Source organism: Haemaphysalis longicornis, unplaced genomic scaffold (assembly GCF_048455015.1).
Source record: "Haemaphysalis longicornis isolate Haplotype H1 unplaced genomic scaffold, Haemaphysalis longicornis Haplotype H1 scaffold_1, whole genome shotgun sequence".
Classification (NCBI taxonomy): domain Eukaryota; kingdom Metazoa; phylum Arthropoda; class Arachnida; order Ixodida; family Ixodidae; genus Haemaphysalis; species Haemaphysalis longicornis.
In genome coordinates this window covers 434,275,291-434,292,824 of record NW_027526203.1, presented here as the reverse complement: position 1 = coordinate 434,292,824, position 17,534 = coordinate 434,275,291, and the positions used below count along the sequence as shown (strand labels likewise).

Here is a 17,534-nt window from a genome sequence, read left to right as displayed (position 1 = left end):
AATAAACGGATTTTTTTGGGTATGGTAACGGCTACTTAACTGTGTTCGTGTCTGCATGCGGGGATGGTGGAGTTCGGGAGGGGGAGGGGGGTTTCTGCGGATTGCGAACTAGTAACGATAAGTTCGTTATAGGCGGGTTCGGCTATATCGAACTATTGGATATATCGAACTAATCGCGCTGCATATTGCAATTCGCTATAAACGGGTTTGACTGTACCTTCAGAAAGTCGCCCCAAGATTGATGAACTAAATTTCCGCATCAAAAGGAAGGCAAAACTTTTTTTAGTGCCCAAATAGAAAATATAGACCACTTCCTTGCACAGAATAGACAAGAATCCTGTAAGTTTTTTCTCATTTAATAGTGGGGAAACTTTGCCGAGGCAGTTAGTCCTGTAACTAAAAAAATATAGAATATACTTAAAACAGACTTCAGTTCTGCTTATTAGGATGGTTAACTACATTACGCTTCTAATTTGATTAAATTTGCTCCATAAATAACAAAAATGGTTTTACTTGCACTTCAGGCCTTTTCTGCATTGTGGGATGCGTTGAACAAGTGTAATTTGTTGCAGTGTGCCCTGGCGAGGCCGAGGACATTGGTGGTAGGTGTGTTAGGGATGGGAGTGCTGTGCAAAGAGAGGGCGGGCTGTCGTTTGCAGTCTGAAATGCGTTTTTGGAGGACAAGGAGAGAGTATTTGTTGGCTGTGGACTTGAATGCTCGTGCCACATCTGTGGTGTTCATTGCCTTTGCAGAGCATTTTATTCGGCACCAGTGGAACCCGTGGTGGTACAGATGCTGAGGTAATTTGCATTAGAAGCGTGGTGTATATGGGGCATATCGTGCAGAAATGAAGCATGGCTATGTTGAAGAGTGGCGGGGAGATGACTGAACCCTGGTGTATTCCCTAGTGTCGGTTCAGTTTGAGCCAAGACCCAGGGTGGCAGGGAAGTTGGCAAGGAAAGTTTAGACCTAGCAGTACGTGTGAAAGCTTCAGTCAATGGATTAGAAGCCCTCCAGTATTGGCTAGCGGAAAATTTTACCAAAGCATCTTTAATTAATGCCCAAAATGAGGATGATGCTTTTGTTGTGCGAGCTGAGTGGTGCGTGCCCTTCTCTGAGCTGCAGGACAATGTGTTGTGCTGAGAGGTGAGTGAAAACCCAAACATGGTGAGAGGGGAAGGCAATAACCCTTTAGGTAGGTGGTAGTGTAAGAGATATCCATACGATTTAACAGCACACGAGGTGAGGAAAATGGGCAAAGGTTCTGGAAGGAGACAGGTTTTCCAGCATCGGGTAGTAGTGTGGCTGTAGTTTGGAATCCATATTGCAGAGAAGTTTTTTTGAACGCAATTCTTGCCTAGTGCAGTGTTTCAGGTCAGGTTTTGGAGTGCGAAGTTTAGCTCGTGATAGTAAATATGAGCATCAAGGTCGGGTTTGTTCCATTCTCGATGATGAATGGGCTGTGGGGAGGTCCGCTGGGGTTAGGGTTAGTTCCCACCCACCCCGGAGTTCTGGTTCGTAAACCAACTGACGAGTCTGCGTATGTTATCAGGCACGTCTAACGCATACATCATTAGGGCTCCGCACATCTGGAGCTTTTCCACTCTTACATAGGTGGCAATATATATAGCCAATGATACATAACTGCACAAATTATGTACAGACATTTGGGTTGGTTGAGTGATTAACATTCTTTTACCTCTCTCCACTTCCAACCTCCGGCCACAATTGTCAACCTTCACTCCCGACAGTACTCCACTTGCCTCATAGCTAAATTCCCTTCTAAGCACTCTTGAACAAGCAATTGAGCAATATTATGATATTGCCCTACTTAAGTCACCATCAAGTACACCCACCCACACCCACAGAAGTACCTGAAATCCACTGCTTGAAGTCATCTATGGAAATTCACCAGAAAAAGAAAGAGGAGTCCAGAACAGAAGGGGGGTGGCGGCCATAAACAAGAAAAATTTCACCATCTTCCTGTAGGGGAACCCTGAGTAGTATGCGAAGCAGCCATGGGGTCAACTCAAGTTCCCATTAGTTTTCAGTTCGATCGCGGCGTTGCGGGAGGATAATGAGGGGAGCGGAGCGCGCGCGTCATTTATACCGCGGAGCTATACAGTGGCGCCCCCAGCGGAGTATGCAGTATCGTGCGTGGAGCCGCAGGTGTTACCATTCGTTGCGCAATCCTGGAGAGGAGAGGAGCGTCGGAGAGGAGAGGAGGAATGCCTTGCATACTACTCAGTGTTCTTCTGCGGGAAGATGACGACGGTGGTTGAACGCGAAGCTATCGCGTGATGGATTGTTTGGTTTGCCAATCCCTAGGGGCATATCCTGCCACAATCATCAGCGGTGCCTGGCCAGGCATGCGCACTGGGGGTGTGGTACTCGGGGTTCCTCTACGGGAAGATGACGACGGTGGTTGAACGCAAAGCTATCTCGTGATGGATTCTTTTGTTGGCCAATCCCTAGGGGCATCCTGCCACAATCATCATCAGCGGAGCCTGGCCAGGCATGCGCAGCGGGGGTGCGGACGGCAGACAACGACGACAAGGACGAGGGAGGGATGGATTCTTTGGTTGGCCAATCCCTAGGGGCATCCTGCCACACTCATCATCAGCGGTGCCTGGCCAGGCATGCGCAGTGGGGGTGCGGATGGTGGACGACGAGGGAGGGAGGGACACAGCCCCGAGCATGAGATGCTTCGCATCTAAAAGAGCTCCCGTCTCAAAAGCGTTTCAAGCCAAGCTCTGCTGGAGATTGCTCGCTCTTCGGTTCGCCCATGTCGCTGGGCGTCTTCTCTGAATTCTGCCTAAAAGCTGATTCAGGCTTCGCTTTTTGGAAATGATACGGTGAGGCTTCACCAGGAATGGCCTCATTAATGGGTCCCTGATCAAGTACAGGGACATCAGAATTGAATGCTGTAGCAGTTGATGTTCTAACAGTTCCTCAATTCATTTATTTATTTATTTATTTGAAGAGCTCACCAAGAGCGCAAAGGCCTTCTCGGGTGAAGCACTGGGTACATGAATATAAGGTATACAAAAGACAAGGGAAAACAGAAGACTCCAAGATGTTGAATACACTAGTATGGGGAGGTTCTGCTTTGATTCCGTGTTCTAAAGTGGAAGACAATCTGGCTTCAATATCAATTATACTCTCTTCCAATTCCAAGTGTGTAGAAAATTCATTGAGACATTCGGGAGCTATGCACGGCTCAAGCTCTTGGATGAACAATTCCATTTTGGCTTCGCGTTCTTGGAGTCTGTGGAGAAGACTTTCAATACATCATTAGGCTGTTCGCAGCTCACAGCAAAAACTGCTTCATCTCAACTCGTGTAATAATGAATGGAGTGCTCTCTTCTTCTTCTTTTTTTTTTTTTTTTTTTTTTTTGAGAAATTACCCTACAGCATACAAAAAAAGCTTTCATTGGTACAACACTGCACCCGTCACATGCAAAAATCCAAAAAGAGACCGGTGCTGGGGCCCCCATATCCAGTGCTTGAGATCCGGGGGTCTCCCAGGATGGAGCCCTGTGCCGCGGAGGTGTTGTGTTCGGGCGTCTCTAAGACCTGGGCAAGTCCACAGCAAGTGTTTGTCAGCTCCTGATGCATAAAGCACACAGCAGGGGCAGGTGTCTGCAAATGGTGCGCGATAACAGGAAGGCTAAGCGTGGGTAACTGCTGGGGATAACACCACCCCAACCCAAAGCCTCTGCAGCACGACCTCCTCCCAACAAGCAAGCCCACTGGGGAGGTCAATTCCACGCACGGCGCGACGGAGGGTTTCCTTTTCCACCAGCAGTTCTTCTATGGTAGACACTGGAAGAAGTGGTAGTGGCCGTGGGAAGTCTCTGTGGCAGGCACGATCCGCCGCTGTGTGGGCAGGAAGCATGTCCCGGCAAATCCACGAAACGCGGACAGGGCGCGGATAAGTGTCCATAATCTCATGAATGCGTGCGTCCAGGCTTGTACAACGCGCAACGCGACGCAAATCTTGAATCGCTGCCATTGAGTCAGTATAAAGTTCCGGCTTGCTCCCAGTAGTCAAAGTCGCTTCAAGCACCTGCAGGCCATCCTGAATGGCAGTAAGTTCTGCTAGCAGGCTTGGGAGTGCACAGAATGACTCGTACGCGCAGCTTTGATTTAGAGCAGGGTAGGAGGGACACAGCAAGGCCATGGTCACGAAGCAGTCGTATGCCCCGGCGTCCACAAAAGCCTGGTCAACCAGCGGTTGCGTCTCAGGCGCCCAGTCAGGGACATGAAGGATGGCATCTGGAGGCTGGTGAAGGCCAGAGGTACGGACGTGTAGCCTTGTCAGAGGCTTGTTGTCCGTCACGTGATGGTACAGCCAGGGCGGCCTTGCGGTGGAAAGGGCTGGCATCGTATTCGGCGGCTGGCCCATGTACACGGCGAGAGCTGCTGCCTCTGGAACCAGTCCACATTTCAGCAGGTGTGTGGAACGACGCTGATGAATGAGCTCATCTAGCGTGTTTAGCTGGGCTTCTGCTTGGAGCTGTGGAATTGGCATTAGGCGGGGAAGGCCAGTAATGGTGCGCATGGCGGCCCTGTCAATAGTCTCCAGCCGATCCCAGTCCGCTTGCGTCATGTGCTAGAACTGTGCCTGGTATACGAGCCTTGGCTGTAGTCCGGAGCGCACTAGATGTGCAATCATCCAGCAGTCCCCACCAGACTTCCGAAAGATGCGGCGAACAAGATAGAGCATTTGTCCGGCTTTCTGTTGAGCAGATCGGAGCCACTGAGCCTCTGACCCCGAGGCCATCTCTAATTCCAGAACCCGAAGGTGTCCAAAAATGGGAATGGCAGACCCATTCAGCTGCAGTGTGATTGGAGATAATGCAAGGGAGTGATGGCCCCAAGCGGTCGCGACGGGAAGCACAGCAGTCTTCTCTTGAGAGAGGGTGAGGCCAGCATAATCACGCCATTTCTAGCAATCTGTTAAGGCTTGCTGAAGGCACTGTGCTCGTCGCGACAGGTCCAGATGCACTGTCTATACAGTAATGTCATCCGCGTACGAGGAATACAAGCCTTGGAAAGAGAAAGGTGCCAAGCTAGCGGCAATAAGACAATGTTAAAAAGTGGCAGAGACAGAACAGAGCCTTGTGGTATGCCGCGTACTGGTGTAAACGAGCAGAAAATTTCGTCATTGATGCATGTAGAAAAAGACCAGTGTTGAAGAAAGTGTATGATAAAGTCAGACTTGGTCTGAGACTTAGACAACTTAGGACCTGTAATATTGCAGCGCGACTAATGCTGTCATACGCCTTGCATATGTCCATAGCTAGTAGTCTTGCGCCGCGATAATGGCCTCCCACCAAAACTATAAATGACAGGTATTCCAAGCCATCCTCAGTACCAAGACGAGACCTGAATCTGATTTGCACCGGGTGATACCATTTAAGTGTTAGCCACCACTGACGATATGTGGCAAGCATGCGCTCTAACAGCTTGCACAGTGTAGACGTCAAAACGATTGGCCGCAAGTTGTGAAGTTCGTGCGGCAGTTTCCAGTGCTTTTGGCTCGCAACAATAGCCGCCCAAAGCAAGAATTCAGAGTTGACCAGATAGCCTCACCTGATTTACGGAGTCCAGAAGCATTGCGAGAGATGGGTAGTCAATATTTTAGATTTAGTGCTCCGTCCTTGCTAGCCATTCTATCTTTCCTAAGTTTTGGCGTGGCTTTCAGTTTATTCACCAAGATTTGGCAGAGTGCTATGAGCATCTGCTTTGCTCAACATTTCCCATGGGCCCTTTGGCATGTACGCACATCCATCAGCATCAGTGTGGTCCCTGGCCTCCATCATCCTTGATCATAATGTCAGATGCTCCAGAGTTGTCAATGGTGTTTTGTTATGAAAAAAACCAAAGACAAAGGGCCAGAACATGCAGAGGGAACCATAAATTCTATTTACTGACATGACAATAGTGGTACGGTGCGCAGGAACCAATGCATGTGCAGCAAAGCATGCGACCATTTGCAAGCACAAACAATGTCATTCCACATGACTGAGTGAAGACTGACACAGTTCCAGTTTTGCTTTTTTTTATTGTTTATGTACTTTGTATAGAAGATTTAAATTACACAACACCACAAACATGTATAAGCAAGTGGAACTTACACATGAGCAGCTACACAAATACATTTGGGGGCGGGAAAAGGGGGACCCACGAAAAAAAAAAAATCGCCCAAAATGTCCCTTGCTGCCGCACACGCTCACTCAGCAAGAGCACCCTTTCACTGTTCCCTAAGTGACAAACATTTGTGAAGCGTCTCTCCCCACCCCTGAGACAACTTTAACTTAAAAAAGGGCTCATGCTGCAGCAGAATCTCTTGCACTTTTATAGTCCACAGACTGCACAATATCGATCTTCCTTGCGAAGAAGCTGGAATGAAACCTCTTTCAGCAAGCCACCATCAGTCTTAGCAGTAGAAACAGACTCGGGTGAATGGGGATGCATTTACGGACAGAGCATGTCAAAGGTACACACAATTATGTGCACGCAGAACACTCACAGGTCACCTGGGCCCATGGAGCTCACAATGACCATGGTTATGGGTGCACACAATTTGCAAGACTGGCTCAACAAATGCACAAAGATTAGGCCTGCTGGCAGTTTTTTTTTTTTTTTTGCCCATTCATTCCAGAGGTGCAAAGGGCGCTACACGACATCACGACCACTTCAGTCAACAACTAGACAAGTGTCACAATCATGAACAAACTCTAGTGTAAGTAGATGAAAAAAATAGGGAAGGTGGAGGGCCAAGGACATGCCTTGCAATGTTGTCCCATTTACAGTTTTGGCCGCCACCTTTCAATTGCAGCAGTCAATTTCTCAACAGTTCATTTTTAACAAAATGTAAACCTACACAAGAGCAGCACACTAGCTGCATGAATAGACTTAACAATCAAGAACCGCATTACAGCCGCACAATTTAGCAAAAAAAAAAAAAAAAAAAAAACATATATATATGGTCAAAAAACAAACTTTATACATGCACAGAAGAGACACCCGAAACACACTTCTGAAAGGATTTTAGTTGCTCAATGCATTTTCTCTACAGCAGGCACTCGCCATGTCTGGATGGCAAAGGGCAGAAAAAGACCAACTCACACACACACACACATGCACACACACACGCACATGCACACCATTTACGTCACACCGAGAGCCAAATGTGAATTCCCTAGAGGGATGGAAGAAACAGGAGGGGGAGGGGGGGAGGGGAAAAAAAAAACTTTGGTGGTGGCAGGGGGAAGGACAGAGTACAATAATTAATGTTGCAACCACTAGTTGGCTAGCTAGGCTTATGTGGCATAGCGCTTCGTCCAGAGCCGGGCGATACGATCGTGCTCCTCCCTCTGCTGCATGAACTGCGTGGCAATGCTGCCAACCAGCGGGTCAGCTGAAAGAAAAAGAGGCACAAACAGGGAAGCAGTCAAGCACTGGTCCCGCGATGCCAACAAAGAAACAGTGGGGGGCATCACAGAGCTCATTTAAAGCAAAGAATGAGCTTCTCCCGCTCGTTCACAAACAGCCCTTATTTGGTTATGGTTATGGCAGAAAAGGTGCCTCCGATTTTCCTGTGCTCTCTCAGATGGTTCAAGCACTTATTTTGGAAGGGACTTTGAAGTGAATTTGACAAATTTGTGGCTGCGTTGTGCAGGTTAACCTGGGCAATCCAGGTAATGGTTCATATGGATTGTTTGGTCACAGGCACACTGTACAGGTTTAACATGCCAGCAAGCTGCTAAACTTAGCCCTGCATTCGCCAGTGTGTCACCACAGCCGACATTACGAAACAGTCCCATAGGATTTCGCAAAGTAAATGGCACTTTCAAGTGTACTTTTCTTGCTGAACAATGCATGCAAATTGGCTGGAGCAACTCGGTACATAGCCTATGCGTAGCACATTTTAATCCGTGAAGGTAATCAGACACAGGAGAAAAAAAAAACAGTGGTACAAATAAGATGAATGGAGGCAATGAACATACACGGCGCTAACTGCAAATTAATTAGGTACTTCAATAACAGTTGGCAATTGGTGCGCAGTGTATGCCTATTTCCTCTGTCCGTCTCGCTTGTAGCACTGTTCCTTCCCAAGAGACATTATGGAGCAACTTTAGTTCAAAAATTAGACCTCGTTTATTACTCACTTTAGTGTCCCTTTAAAACTAGTAGCAGTGAAAAAGAAAAAGATGAGGAGGAGGACTAAAAGGTTTGATATGTTTCGATTATGAGGTTTAAGAACAGGACAAGAAGTGAAGCTTCATATGGCAAGGAAACTCTGGCAGTGCCATGTATGAAGAAAACTCCTCCGGACAACCCCACATGCATCAGCTAGGTTTACGGACGACGTAGCTACGTTCTTGCACCTACCGACACTAGCGAGTGGGGACGAAGCACTGGAGGGGGCGAAAAAAAAGTTTCACGGCACAGTGTGTGCACAGAAAGCTGTTGCAAAACACAGCTCACGCTACAACAGAGGGCAAGGGCGACGGCAGTGCAGGCAGAGCAGCATCAACGGGGCAATACCAAACACCAGCCGCACACTACAGCTTCATTGGTTAACCATCTGTATGGACTGCATGAGCAGCACTTTATTTTCTTTACTTTTTGACCCTGCAGGTTTGAATCTGATGCAGGGGCCCGGTGCTTCGCAGCTTTCTTAGTCATTATTGATAGTATGACTGGATTTTGTATGGACACTGCAAGCACTTCACGTGCCAAGCCAGTAAAACTTGAGCCAACTAGTTTGATCTGGGTGTGCAGTACCTCAATCTTGGCCTCAAACTACGTATCTATGCCACCTCTAACTTCATTAATGCACAACAGGCTTATGCCTCTTGTGCATTACTGTGACAACGTGAGAGAGCGCAAAACTTGTAAGGACAAAGTGTAAAGGGAAATCAGTGTAATGTGAGTGAGAGTTACAAGATAATGCTGCAAGCTAAAAAAAAAAAAGAGAGAGCAAAGAAAAGCATACATGTTTATTTCCAGCTGTACAACCGCCGCGGACACCTTAAGATTTAGTTGCTATATACCAAAGAATACTCCACGCTTCTGCACAAGGTAATTACAGGCAGCATTAAAAATACCAAACTGACAAAATTACGAGTCACTAACATGCCACAGAGTAACAGAACACCAAGCTGAAATGGCGTGGGTTTAACAGCCCATTTTGGCGAGTCACATCCCTGGCTTGCTCCTTTAAAGTGGTGATCCAGCCACTACACTAAATGGTAGCCAATGCTCGAGCCGATTGATTGATTGATTGTGGGGTTTAACGCGCCGACGCAACGCAGGCGATGAGGCGCGCCGTAGTGGAGGGCTCCGGATTAATTTTGACCACCTGGGGATCTTTATCGTGCGCCGAAATCTCGTACACACGGGCGTTTTTGCTTTTCGCCTCCATCAGAAAAGCGGCCGCCGCGGCCGGGAATCGAACCCGCGACCTCGTGCTCAGCAGCGCAACGCCTTAGCCACTGAGCCACCGCGGCGGGTAATGCTCGAGCCGAACTTGTCAGCAATGCCAAGCCCACACATACATCTACAAATCCATTTTCTGCTGCCCCTTTCCATGCAACAGGCCTCATCCTCACACATTTTCTCCTTTTCCTATGATGAAGTGCAGACAAGGTTGCAGCACACAGCCAAAATACTTCAGCCACGTAATATATGAATTACAAACAGCATCAGCACTTCCTCGAAGGTGCCAATCCCCTTTGACTTCACCACCACCATGTGTTGGCACAAGAAGCAGTCACATTCAAGGCCAAATCATGCATCAGACCATAATGCCAATGTGCAAACTGGAGGTCTCTCCGGTTTCCACATCCTCTCTCAGCTGGTTCAAGAGAACAACAGTAGTTCAATGTTTTCCTAATGGAATTACTCCGCCTCAACATCGTGATGCATACAGCTCTTTGTGGCAAGCATGGTAGCTACATACTCACCTGGGTTGCAGTCTGTGAGTAGAGAACATATCGAGAGCAGAACTTTGGAAATGGTTAGAGCTGGGCTCCAGTTATCCTTGAGAATGTCTAGACAGATGACTCCTTGGCTGTTGATGTTGCAGTGGTAGATACGAGTGCGGAACGTAACCTGCACAGGGACAACAGCTGTCCGTCATGCCAATGTGGCACACAGGGAACCGTTGCACTTGGTTGGAACTAAATAGGCTGCACTACCATTTTGTATGCAGTGTTTCTGCCTCCACGCCAGGTGCAGCTTAACTGAGCTTTACTTCACTAGGTCCAACACCATCGACCTAGTCTACTGCACGCACAGCACAGGTACGCCAAACAGTGCAAGTGCAGTCTGTAACTCGCAGGTGCCGTCCATTTGAATAGCAGCTAATTTTAACAGCTTTCCAAACAATGCATTCAAAACTGATACATGATTTCGCACAACTTTTTAAAAATCTCTCTACAGTAATAACTCACCAGAAGTGTTCCTATAAAACAAGTTACAAAAAAAAAATCGCAAGTTTTAATTGAAACAAACTTTATTGAAAAGCTGTACCAGAACTACAAGTTTGTTGGGATGAAACTCAAACTGAATTCTGAATTCCAAACGTAAAGCAATGATTACCAGCAAGCACATTAACACAAGGTTGAAACCTTAAACTATTTTAATGTCAGTAACATTATTACACAAAGCTTAATCTAAAAATGACCAGTCTAAAAATTGCTAGTATCTGAACGGAAATGAACCCACACAAAAAGCATGCCAAATTTTTTTTTGAAATGATGCTTGAGCAAATCTGAATTTATTCCGCATACTATTTTAAGTGTCAAGTGCAGTAATTTTGACGAGGGATGACAATACAGACACTGTCATGACTGATCCAACCTGCAATCTGAGCAAGCAGACCACTTCAGCAAATGATGCCCACATCTAGTAATGGTAAGCATGGCCGATGTAATACATGTGTGTACTTCACTTGTAAGTGTACCCTACTCTGGCACAAACAATGGAAGGCACGAACAGTACCTATCTTCTTAAGTGCAGCACTCTAGCTAAATACTGTCAAATGCTTAGATTTTGCAGGAGCAAGTTTTGCCATCAACAAACCATGAAAAAAAATTCAGCTGACCAAACACTGCCACCGAAATATGAATGAGGAAACTACAATACTGATGTACACCATTCCCTTTGCACACAGCATGAATGGGCACAAATATGAACTTTGTCATGTGGTATTGTTACGAAAAAAAGGTATACCCGAAGGATTGACTTGATACACTCTCTGCACCACAAAATTAAATGCCCACAGAATGTCGCAAAACTCCTCATTCAAAGACAAAAAATCAAGGGTTTTCAAGAACTTTCAAGGACCAGAAAAGACATTTTCAAGGACCCCTTCTTATGTTTTATCTGAAATTATAATTTTTTCATCACAATGCAAAAGTTGCTTATTGCACAATACTCAAATAGGTGCCAACGAGTTTGTGAAAGCTCCCTTAGCTTTATTTTTTATATCTTGGTTGGAGCTTACAAATTCTTTTTTCTTTGTTTTTCCTGTCACACTGATTAAAATGTGTAGGCAGTGCATCTCCTGCTTTGTCAGTAAAGCGATATAAATCAGCAACTGTTGCTGCAAGCTCTGCCTTTGTTTTTCTCATGTTGTCAATCTCCACCTTGACAATGCATCTTTTCGGGTGCCTTGCTCCTTTCCGAGATATAAAATTTTGGTATATCAATTTGCTCCGATGTAAGTAATCATTTGCAAACCCGTCAAACATGACGACGTACCAGTGACATTTCTCTATCACCGTCGCACGGATGAAAGAAATGAAAGAAAAAATGGCCCAAGACCGCGGCATGCCATGTAAGCACTCTCTCTCCACAACAGAAGGCCTTTGCAACTTTGTTATCTTCAAACATTTCATTAAGGCAGTGTCTATTCCACCGGCAGCAGGTAGAAATGCGCAGGGAATTCCACCCGGAAGTCTGGGAGAAACGTTACCTCACTCAGGGGTCAAACAACGGTCTTCTCGTTTTAAAGCTCATACTATACCACTGTGCCACAGGCGCAGACAGCGGGTCTGATTTTCGCAGAGTATGTCTCTCAAAGATGCTCCAGGTAGCATGCTTAGCCAAGCACAGGTGGCAGGCAGTATGAATTCCCTACCGCATTTCTACCGGCTGCCGGTAGAATAGACACTGCCTTTTATTAAAGAGGTCATTTGAGTATGGAGGAGGGAGATATTACCACCATTAACGCCCACAAAACCTTTGAATCTGTCACCAACTCATGCTCCTTGCACATGATGACTGTGCCGGGACCACATGGACGGGTCAAGCACTCATGCACAGCACCAGGTACTTCTTAAAGGGGCCATATACAGAGCACAAGTTTGGTTCATTCAAAAGATTGCATCGTTAGAATCACACTGACACCACTTTTAACGTAAAGTTAGCTCAAATAAGCTATACAATTAGGAAAAAAGGGAATGGCCAGGCAACCCACTAGCTCATTTCCCGCAACAGAACGTGTGTGATGTCATACCAGCCAGCTCTGCGATTGGCGGAGGCTGGCAAAGGCAAACACAAATTAGGCAGAGCTTACAACTTGCTGAATGAGCTATGTGCACTTAAATTTAGGGCACATTCTTTTTAAAGCAGTCAGAATGGTGGGACAAACAGTGGAAGTTATGAAAGCACACCTAAACATAGAAGTACTGATGCGTACTGCTGTTGGTACGGCGCGCACTATGCTTGGTTTAGTTGCACAGGACTGCGGGGCTTTGGGGTTGTCTCAGACAACACTGGCCAATCGACATAAGTTACACGACCATATTTGTCGAGCGAGCACTATGTTTCACGAAACGATCATTTTCTCCCTGAACAAGAAAAAGTCAAGTTTAAACACGGTCAAAAACAAATCAAAGGCAGAAAACGGCTTGCCATGGTGTGGTGGCACCATCTAGGTTCACTAACGGTAAACAGGGCTTCCTGATCAGGAGGAGAGTGTTCCACCATTTGCCGCACAAAAGCAAAGGCAAAAGGAGCACATGAGGTGCAGCAATCAAGCAACGGGCGAGTGATCACAGGCTACAATGGAAGAAAGATGCAGGATGGCAAACAGCGGCAGGATTTCATCGGACTGTATCACGACATGGACTGGATATGGATTGGATTAAAAACTTCCTGCTCTCAATGTAGCCTCGTGCTTAACGAAAACCCGCCACTGAGTTGTAATTCCGCGCAATACACCAAAACTTTGTTACATTAGTTAACACATAACAAACACTTAAAATTCTTGCAATACAAGAGGCACTGATTATCGCCATCAAAATCAAGGGCTTTCAAGGACTGCTAAGAAATTCCAGGGCCTCCAAGGCCGTGAAAAAGAAATTTCTAAATTCAAGGGTTTGCAAGGACCTGTGCAAACCCTGTAGACATCAATGGCAGAAATGTTCAGGAGTAATCGGCATCCCTTGTCACCGCCTCTTGGGGAAACAGCTGCCACGACACTTCGCAAGCACACAACACAAGCCTTACCTTGGGCGGCTTGAAAGGGTACTCAGGGCTGAAGTGGATGTCCAGGAAGAACACACCCCCCTCGTAGACAGATCCTGGGGGCCCAAGAATGGTCGACACCCATTCGTACAGGTTGTCTCCCTTGGGTCCCGCACTAGCCGAAGCAAGGTGGCAGAAAAAGAAAGGGATTACCAGCTTCCTCTTCAGCAATGACACAGGACGCGGCATTCCAGCATTGGTCAGTCGCTACCAAAGTTTCCATTTGTCTACTTGGAGCATCACAGAAGTTTCAGGCAACCAGCCTCTACGCATTATACCCAGTGTTGAAAGTGGGGGACATGTACACAGTATGGTAAAAAAGATTATGCCACACAAGGCAAAAAAGACAACAGTGATGAATATCACGCGCTCACACTGTGTGCCATTAATCACGTAATTGCCAGGGAATAAATAAGCTACTCCTCGAGACCAGCAGCTTAGGTACAAAGCAAAAGCAGTCGTATTAGTGCGAGTGCTAGGTGCTGTCGCATCTGTCCGTATGAAGCCTGTCCGTGCCACACAGCAAAAGAGTGCCGCGTGGTCAAGAAAGACCGTCGCTACTGTTGCCCAGGGGGGTCGGTGTGTGGTGCTACTAACGGGAGTGTTCCATGCACATTGTCTCTTACCGTCGTTCACCTTACTGCGGCCCCTCTACCCAGCACTGCGGCTACTTAATCTGGAAAGGGGGTGAGCTTACGTGGCCTTATCTCCTCATATTTCTGCACTGTGTTGCCTCTATCATCTCACAATTGGTTCAGTAAGAGGTCAGGTGAAGTACTTCGACTGATACTAATGCTCAGTGCAGAGTTCACCTCGCCAAACAACTGTGTAAAATGATGCCATTAATCCCGAAGTGGTGGCTAAAAAAAAAACAAAAGAAAGCCCTCCTCTTCCCCTCATTTGCTCAGATAATACAACGGAAAATAGACTGCCTAACTCAACACACCATTACTGCTTATTTCAGTATGAGCCAGAAATGCTCGTCATTGTTGCCCTGACAAAGCAACTCTTAATTGCTTATTCGCATCCAAGCTATACTTGAGGCACATTGTGGCTGAGGGCCACATGTTAGGTTTAGGTTGCCTAAAGAACTTAACATGTGGCGAAATCACCTTGGCAATAACCCTGCCATGTACTGCTAAAGTGATTTCGCAAAAAGCCCATTACACATGTTCCTGGCCCTAAGTACAGAAGTCTGAACTACTCACTTCATGATAGTTTTCAAACAAATGACAAACGTTTATCTATGCAAACATCAGTATTAAGCTACTACCACCTCATCATATATTTGTAATAAATGTTTCAAGACATCAGGCCGACATCAAGGACTGATGACATGCTAAAGCCTTTGAACAGATGGCCTGCCTGAGAATGCTGGCATCAATGCATAGGTTTTGACTATCGAAGTGATAGTTTCAAACCACATTGGGTGCAGTTTTCATACCTTAAGCTTTGTGTGCGTTAAAAGTGATATGAGGTCAATATTTTCACATTAGCTGCCCCATGCAACAAACTTCACAACAAAATCCAGTTTTATCAGCTATCACAAATTAACTGCAGAGTGCAACTGCTGTTTACCCTGCTTATGGACACAATTTTGTAAAATTCTCAAAGGCAACAGCAATTATGCTCAGTCGGAATTACAGGAAAACTTAAAATCGCAATTTCACTTAAGCAAAGTTCAAGGCACTTGTGGCTTTTGAGGAAACACTTCTTTTTGACTACGGCCCTTGAGATTTTTCGACCTTGAAAGAAATTTCATTGTTAAGGTAGTTCAGCAGAGAGTAAAACATCATTAGAGCATATAAAAGACAGTATAGGTATAAAGTACAGTATTGGAAAACTCGACATGAAGATTAAATCGACGGTGGAAGGAAATGTAACCAGTACAAATGCTCACTATGCATATGACGGCACTGAGAAGCACAAGAAAAGAGAAGCTACAGAGCTACTGTGCAGCAATCATAGGAAACAGCTACAGCCCCATTGGGATTCAAGGTGCAGCATGTCAGACAAGTATTACTGACAGGCTACCCCTGCGATTCACCATGATCCAAAACAACAAAAAATATCTAGAAATGACGACCCGGAAGGGCAGGCACTACCTGACAGTCAAACGATAATTCATTCCCACGCATGCACTGTCACGTTTAAAAACACCAGTAATGAACACGAAGTGCAAAAGATTAGACACTGCAGTTCCACTAGGTTTTGAAGATGCGACAAATCATGCAACTGTACGAGACCTCCGATAACAACATCGGCGACTAGTAGGTCTGATTAGCACTGTCCAGCAGTCATGTTTCGGAACTAGGTAGGGTCACTTCTCCCCAAAGAAAATGTACAGTTCTAAACAATCCAGATTAGAAGCCAAGAGTAGTAACAAGAGCGAAGTATTGACTTAATTCAACGCGACCACCGACGCCCTGTCAGTGGGAACGTCAGATATCGGTGATGGAAAAAGAAAAACAACCTGCAATTAGGCGGTGGGTCCAGGGTGATTTCGGCCAGCTCCTTCTGGATCCTGCAAAAAGAAACACCGCAGAAACGACGCTTAGCAAAAATTTCTCGCCCGGGCGCTCGCTACGCGAGTGGTTACGCACAAGAGCGGCGTTAAGCGTGGTTCGGCAAAGGGGGCTACCTGTTATGAAACTCGTCACGACGTGGGTGCCGCCTTAGTCCTAAGGGCTGTTGGCCCACTCACCTCTTGGCACTGGTGCTCAAAGCCTTGGACATCTTGGGGCTTGATTTCGCAGCTTTCTGATCTCCTCCGGGCTGTTCGTCGGGCGGTGTTGAGCTGCTGCGAGAGGTAGAAGGCCCGGGCCTTGATGGTCCGGCCTGGGTTTTATCGCCGGGCATACCCAACTCAGTGCACGATCAAGCGGGACGCGTTCCAAAACGTGCACTCGATCCAGCTCACAAAATGCAGCCGCAGTGATACTGCACCTGCAGCGTGCGCCATGCACTAAAACACGCACAATTTACAAATGAATGAACTTGTAAAACACCAATTAGACCGAGAGAAATATCTCAGTCCTAACAAAGACCTCAATGGAACACGAACTTTCTAAACTGAGGAGTGCACCACGCGAACAGCCGCAGCAATGCTAACGTGGGCCGGTTTAAACTGCCTATAGTTGTGACAACTGTGATTAGTACACTGCCCACAGAGCAGCAGAACAAATCGCGACTTACGAAATGATGTACACCCTCTGACGAACAGCACAACGTCGAGCGCTGCGCCCCTGTTGTCGCTGTTGTGTCAGGTAGTGTTCACTGCTGTTCTCACCGGCGGCCACACTCCCTGAATCGCACGCTGGTGCGTCTGTGTCGCAGTTACCGATCTTAGCGCCACCCCCCACAGGACCCCAGGACGCAGCGTTGCCATAGGCCCTTGTATCAGCGAACCGTAAATTGCGCAATTTTGTCTTATAATCGGTGTCAGTAGGGATTTTACACTATTTTTCCTGATGTACTGAACGACCACGACGCACGACACGTCCGAGGTACTTCGTATTCTTCCAAAATGAGTGCCGAAACAGGGCTCATGCCGTCGTCCTCGCAAACTAACCATGCCCGCCTCTTTTTTTTTTATTCTCTAAAATACTTCAATAATGTGATTTAGCTGTCGGTCAATGCACATTTCGTGACACGCTAGACGCGTGACCGATTGGGCCAAATAGGCACTCGAAGAATAGCAAAAACCGCTGTTCGTAAAAATTTTGTATGTGGTTTGCGGAAAGTTTGCTTGTTGTTAAAAAGAAAAAAAAAATTGTGACGAGATGTAAGTTTTGTATGTGGTTTGCGGAAAGTTTGCTTGTTACAAAGAAAAGAAATTGAGACGAGATTTCAGTCAAAGGCACTATCGAGTTTTTTTAAGTGATCGGAACAGTACCGAAACACTTGGTTTGTTTAGCTATGGCGCCACAGGCAGACCTTGCGTTTCCAGCGATTTGAGGGGCTTTTGGTTAACAGTGTAACC

The 17,534-nt window shown here is 46.5% G+C and overlaps 1 protein-coding gene across 4 annotated transcripts; it reads right to left on the bottom strand.

Moving 5' to 3' along the window:
* Window positions 1-6,051: 6,051 nt before the first annotated feature.
* Ubc2 (ubiquitin conjugating enzyme 2) lies at window positions 6,052-16,899 on the bottom strand. Of its 4 annotated transcripts, none has more exons than XM_077687392.1 (6): window positions 16,748-16,899; window positions 16,257-16,390; window positions 16,026-16,076; window positions 13,535-13,667; window positions 9,982-10,129; window positions 6,052-7,430 (listed from the first exon to the last, which is right to left on the bottom strand). In XM_077687392.1, the coding sequence occupies exons 2-6, from the start codon at window positions 16,286-16,288 to the stop codon at window positions 7,333-7,335; spliced, it is 462 nt and encodes a 153-aa protein (XP_077543518.1). In that variant the 5' UTR covers window positions 16,289-16,390; window positions 16,748-16,899; the 3' UTR covers window positions 6,052-7,332. The 4 variants fall into 4 exon arrangements, with proteins under 4 accessions (XP_077543518.1, XP_077543519.1, XP_077543521.1 ...); XM_077687393.1 differs by having other exon boundaries at window positions 16,257-16,376; window positions 16,748-16,898; XM_077687395.1 differs by having other exon boundaries at window positions 16,257-16,352; window positions 16,748-16,873.
* Between the last annotated feature and the right edge of the window lie 635 nt (window positions 16,900-17,534).

Coding starts and splice junctions, on each gene's coding strand:
- Ubc2 (XM_077687391.1), bottom strand. CDS start 16,411: ATGCCCGGCGATAAAACCCAGGCCGGACCATCAAGGCCCGGGCCTTCT. Junction 16,077..16,256: donor TTGAGCACCAGTGCCAAGAG/GTGAGTGGGCCA, acceptor TTCTTTTTGCAG/GATCCAGAAGGAGCTGGCCG. Junction 13,668..16,025: donor GACCCACCGCCTAATTGCAG/GTTGTTTTTCTT, acceptor TGCTTCGGCTAG/TGCGGGACCCAAGGGAGACA.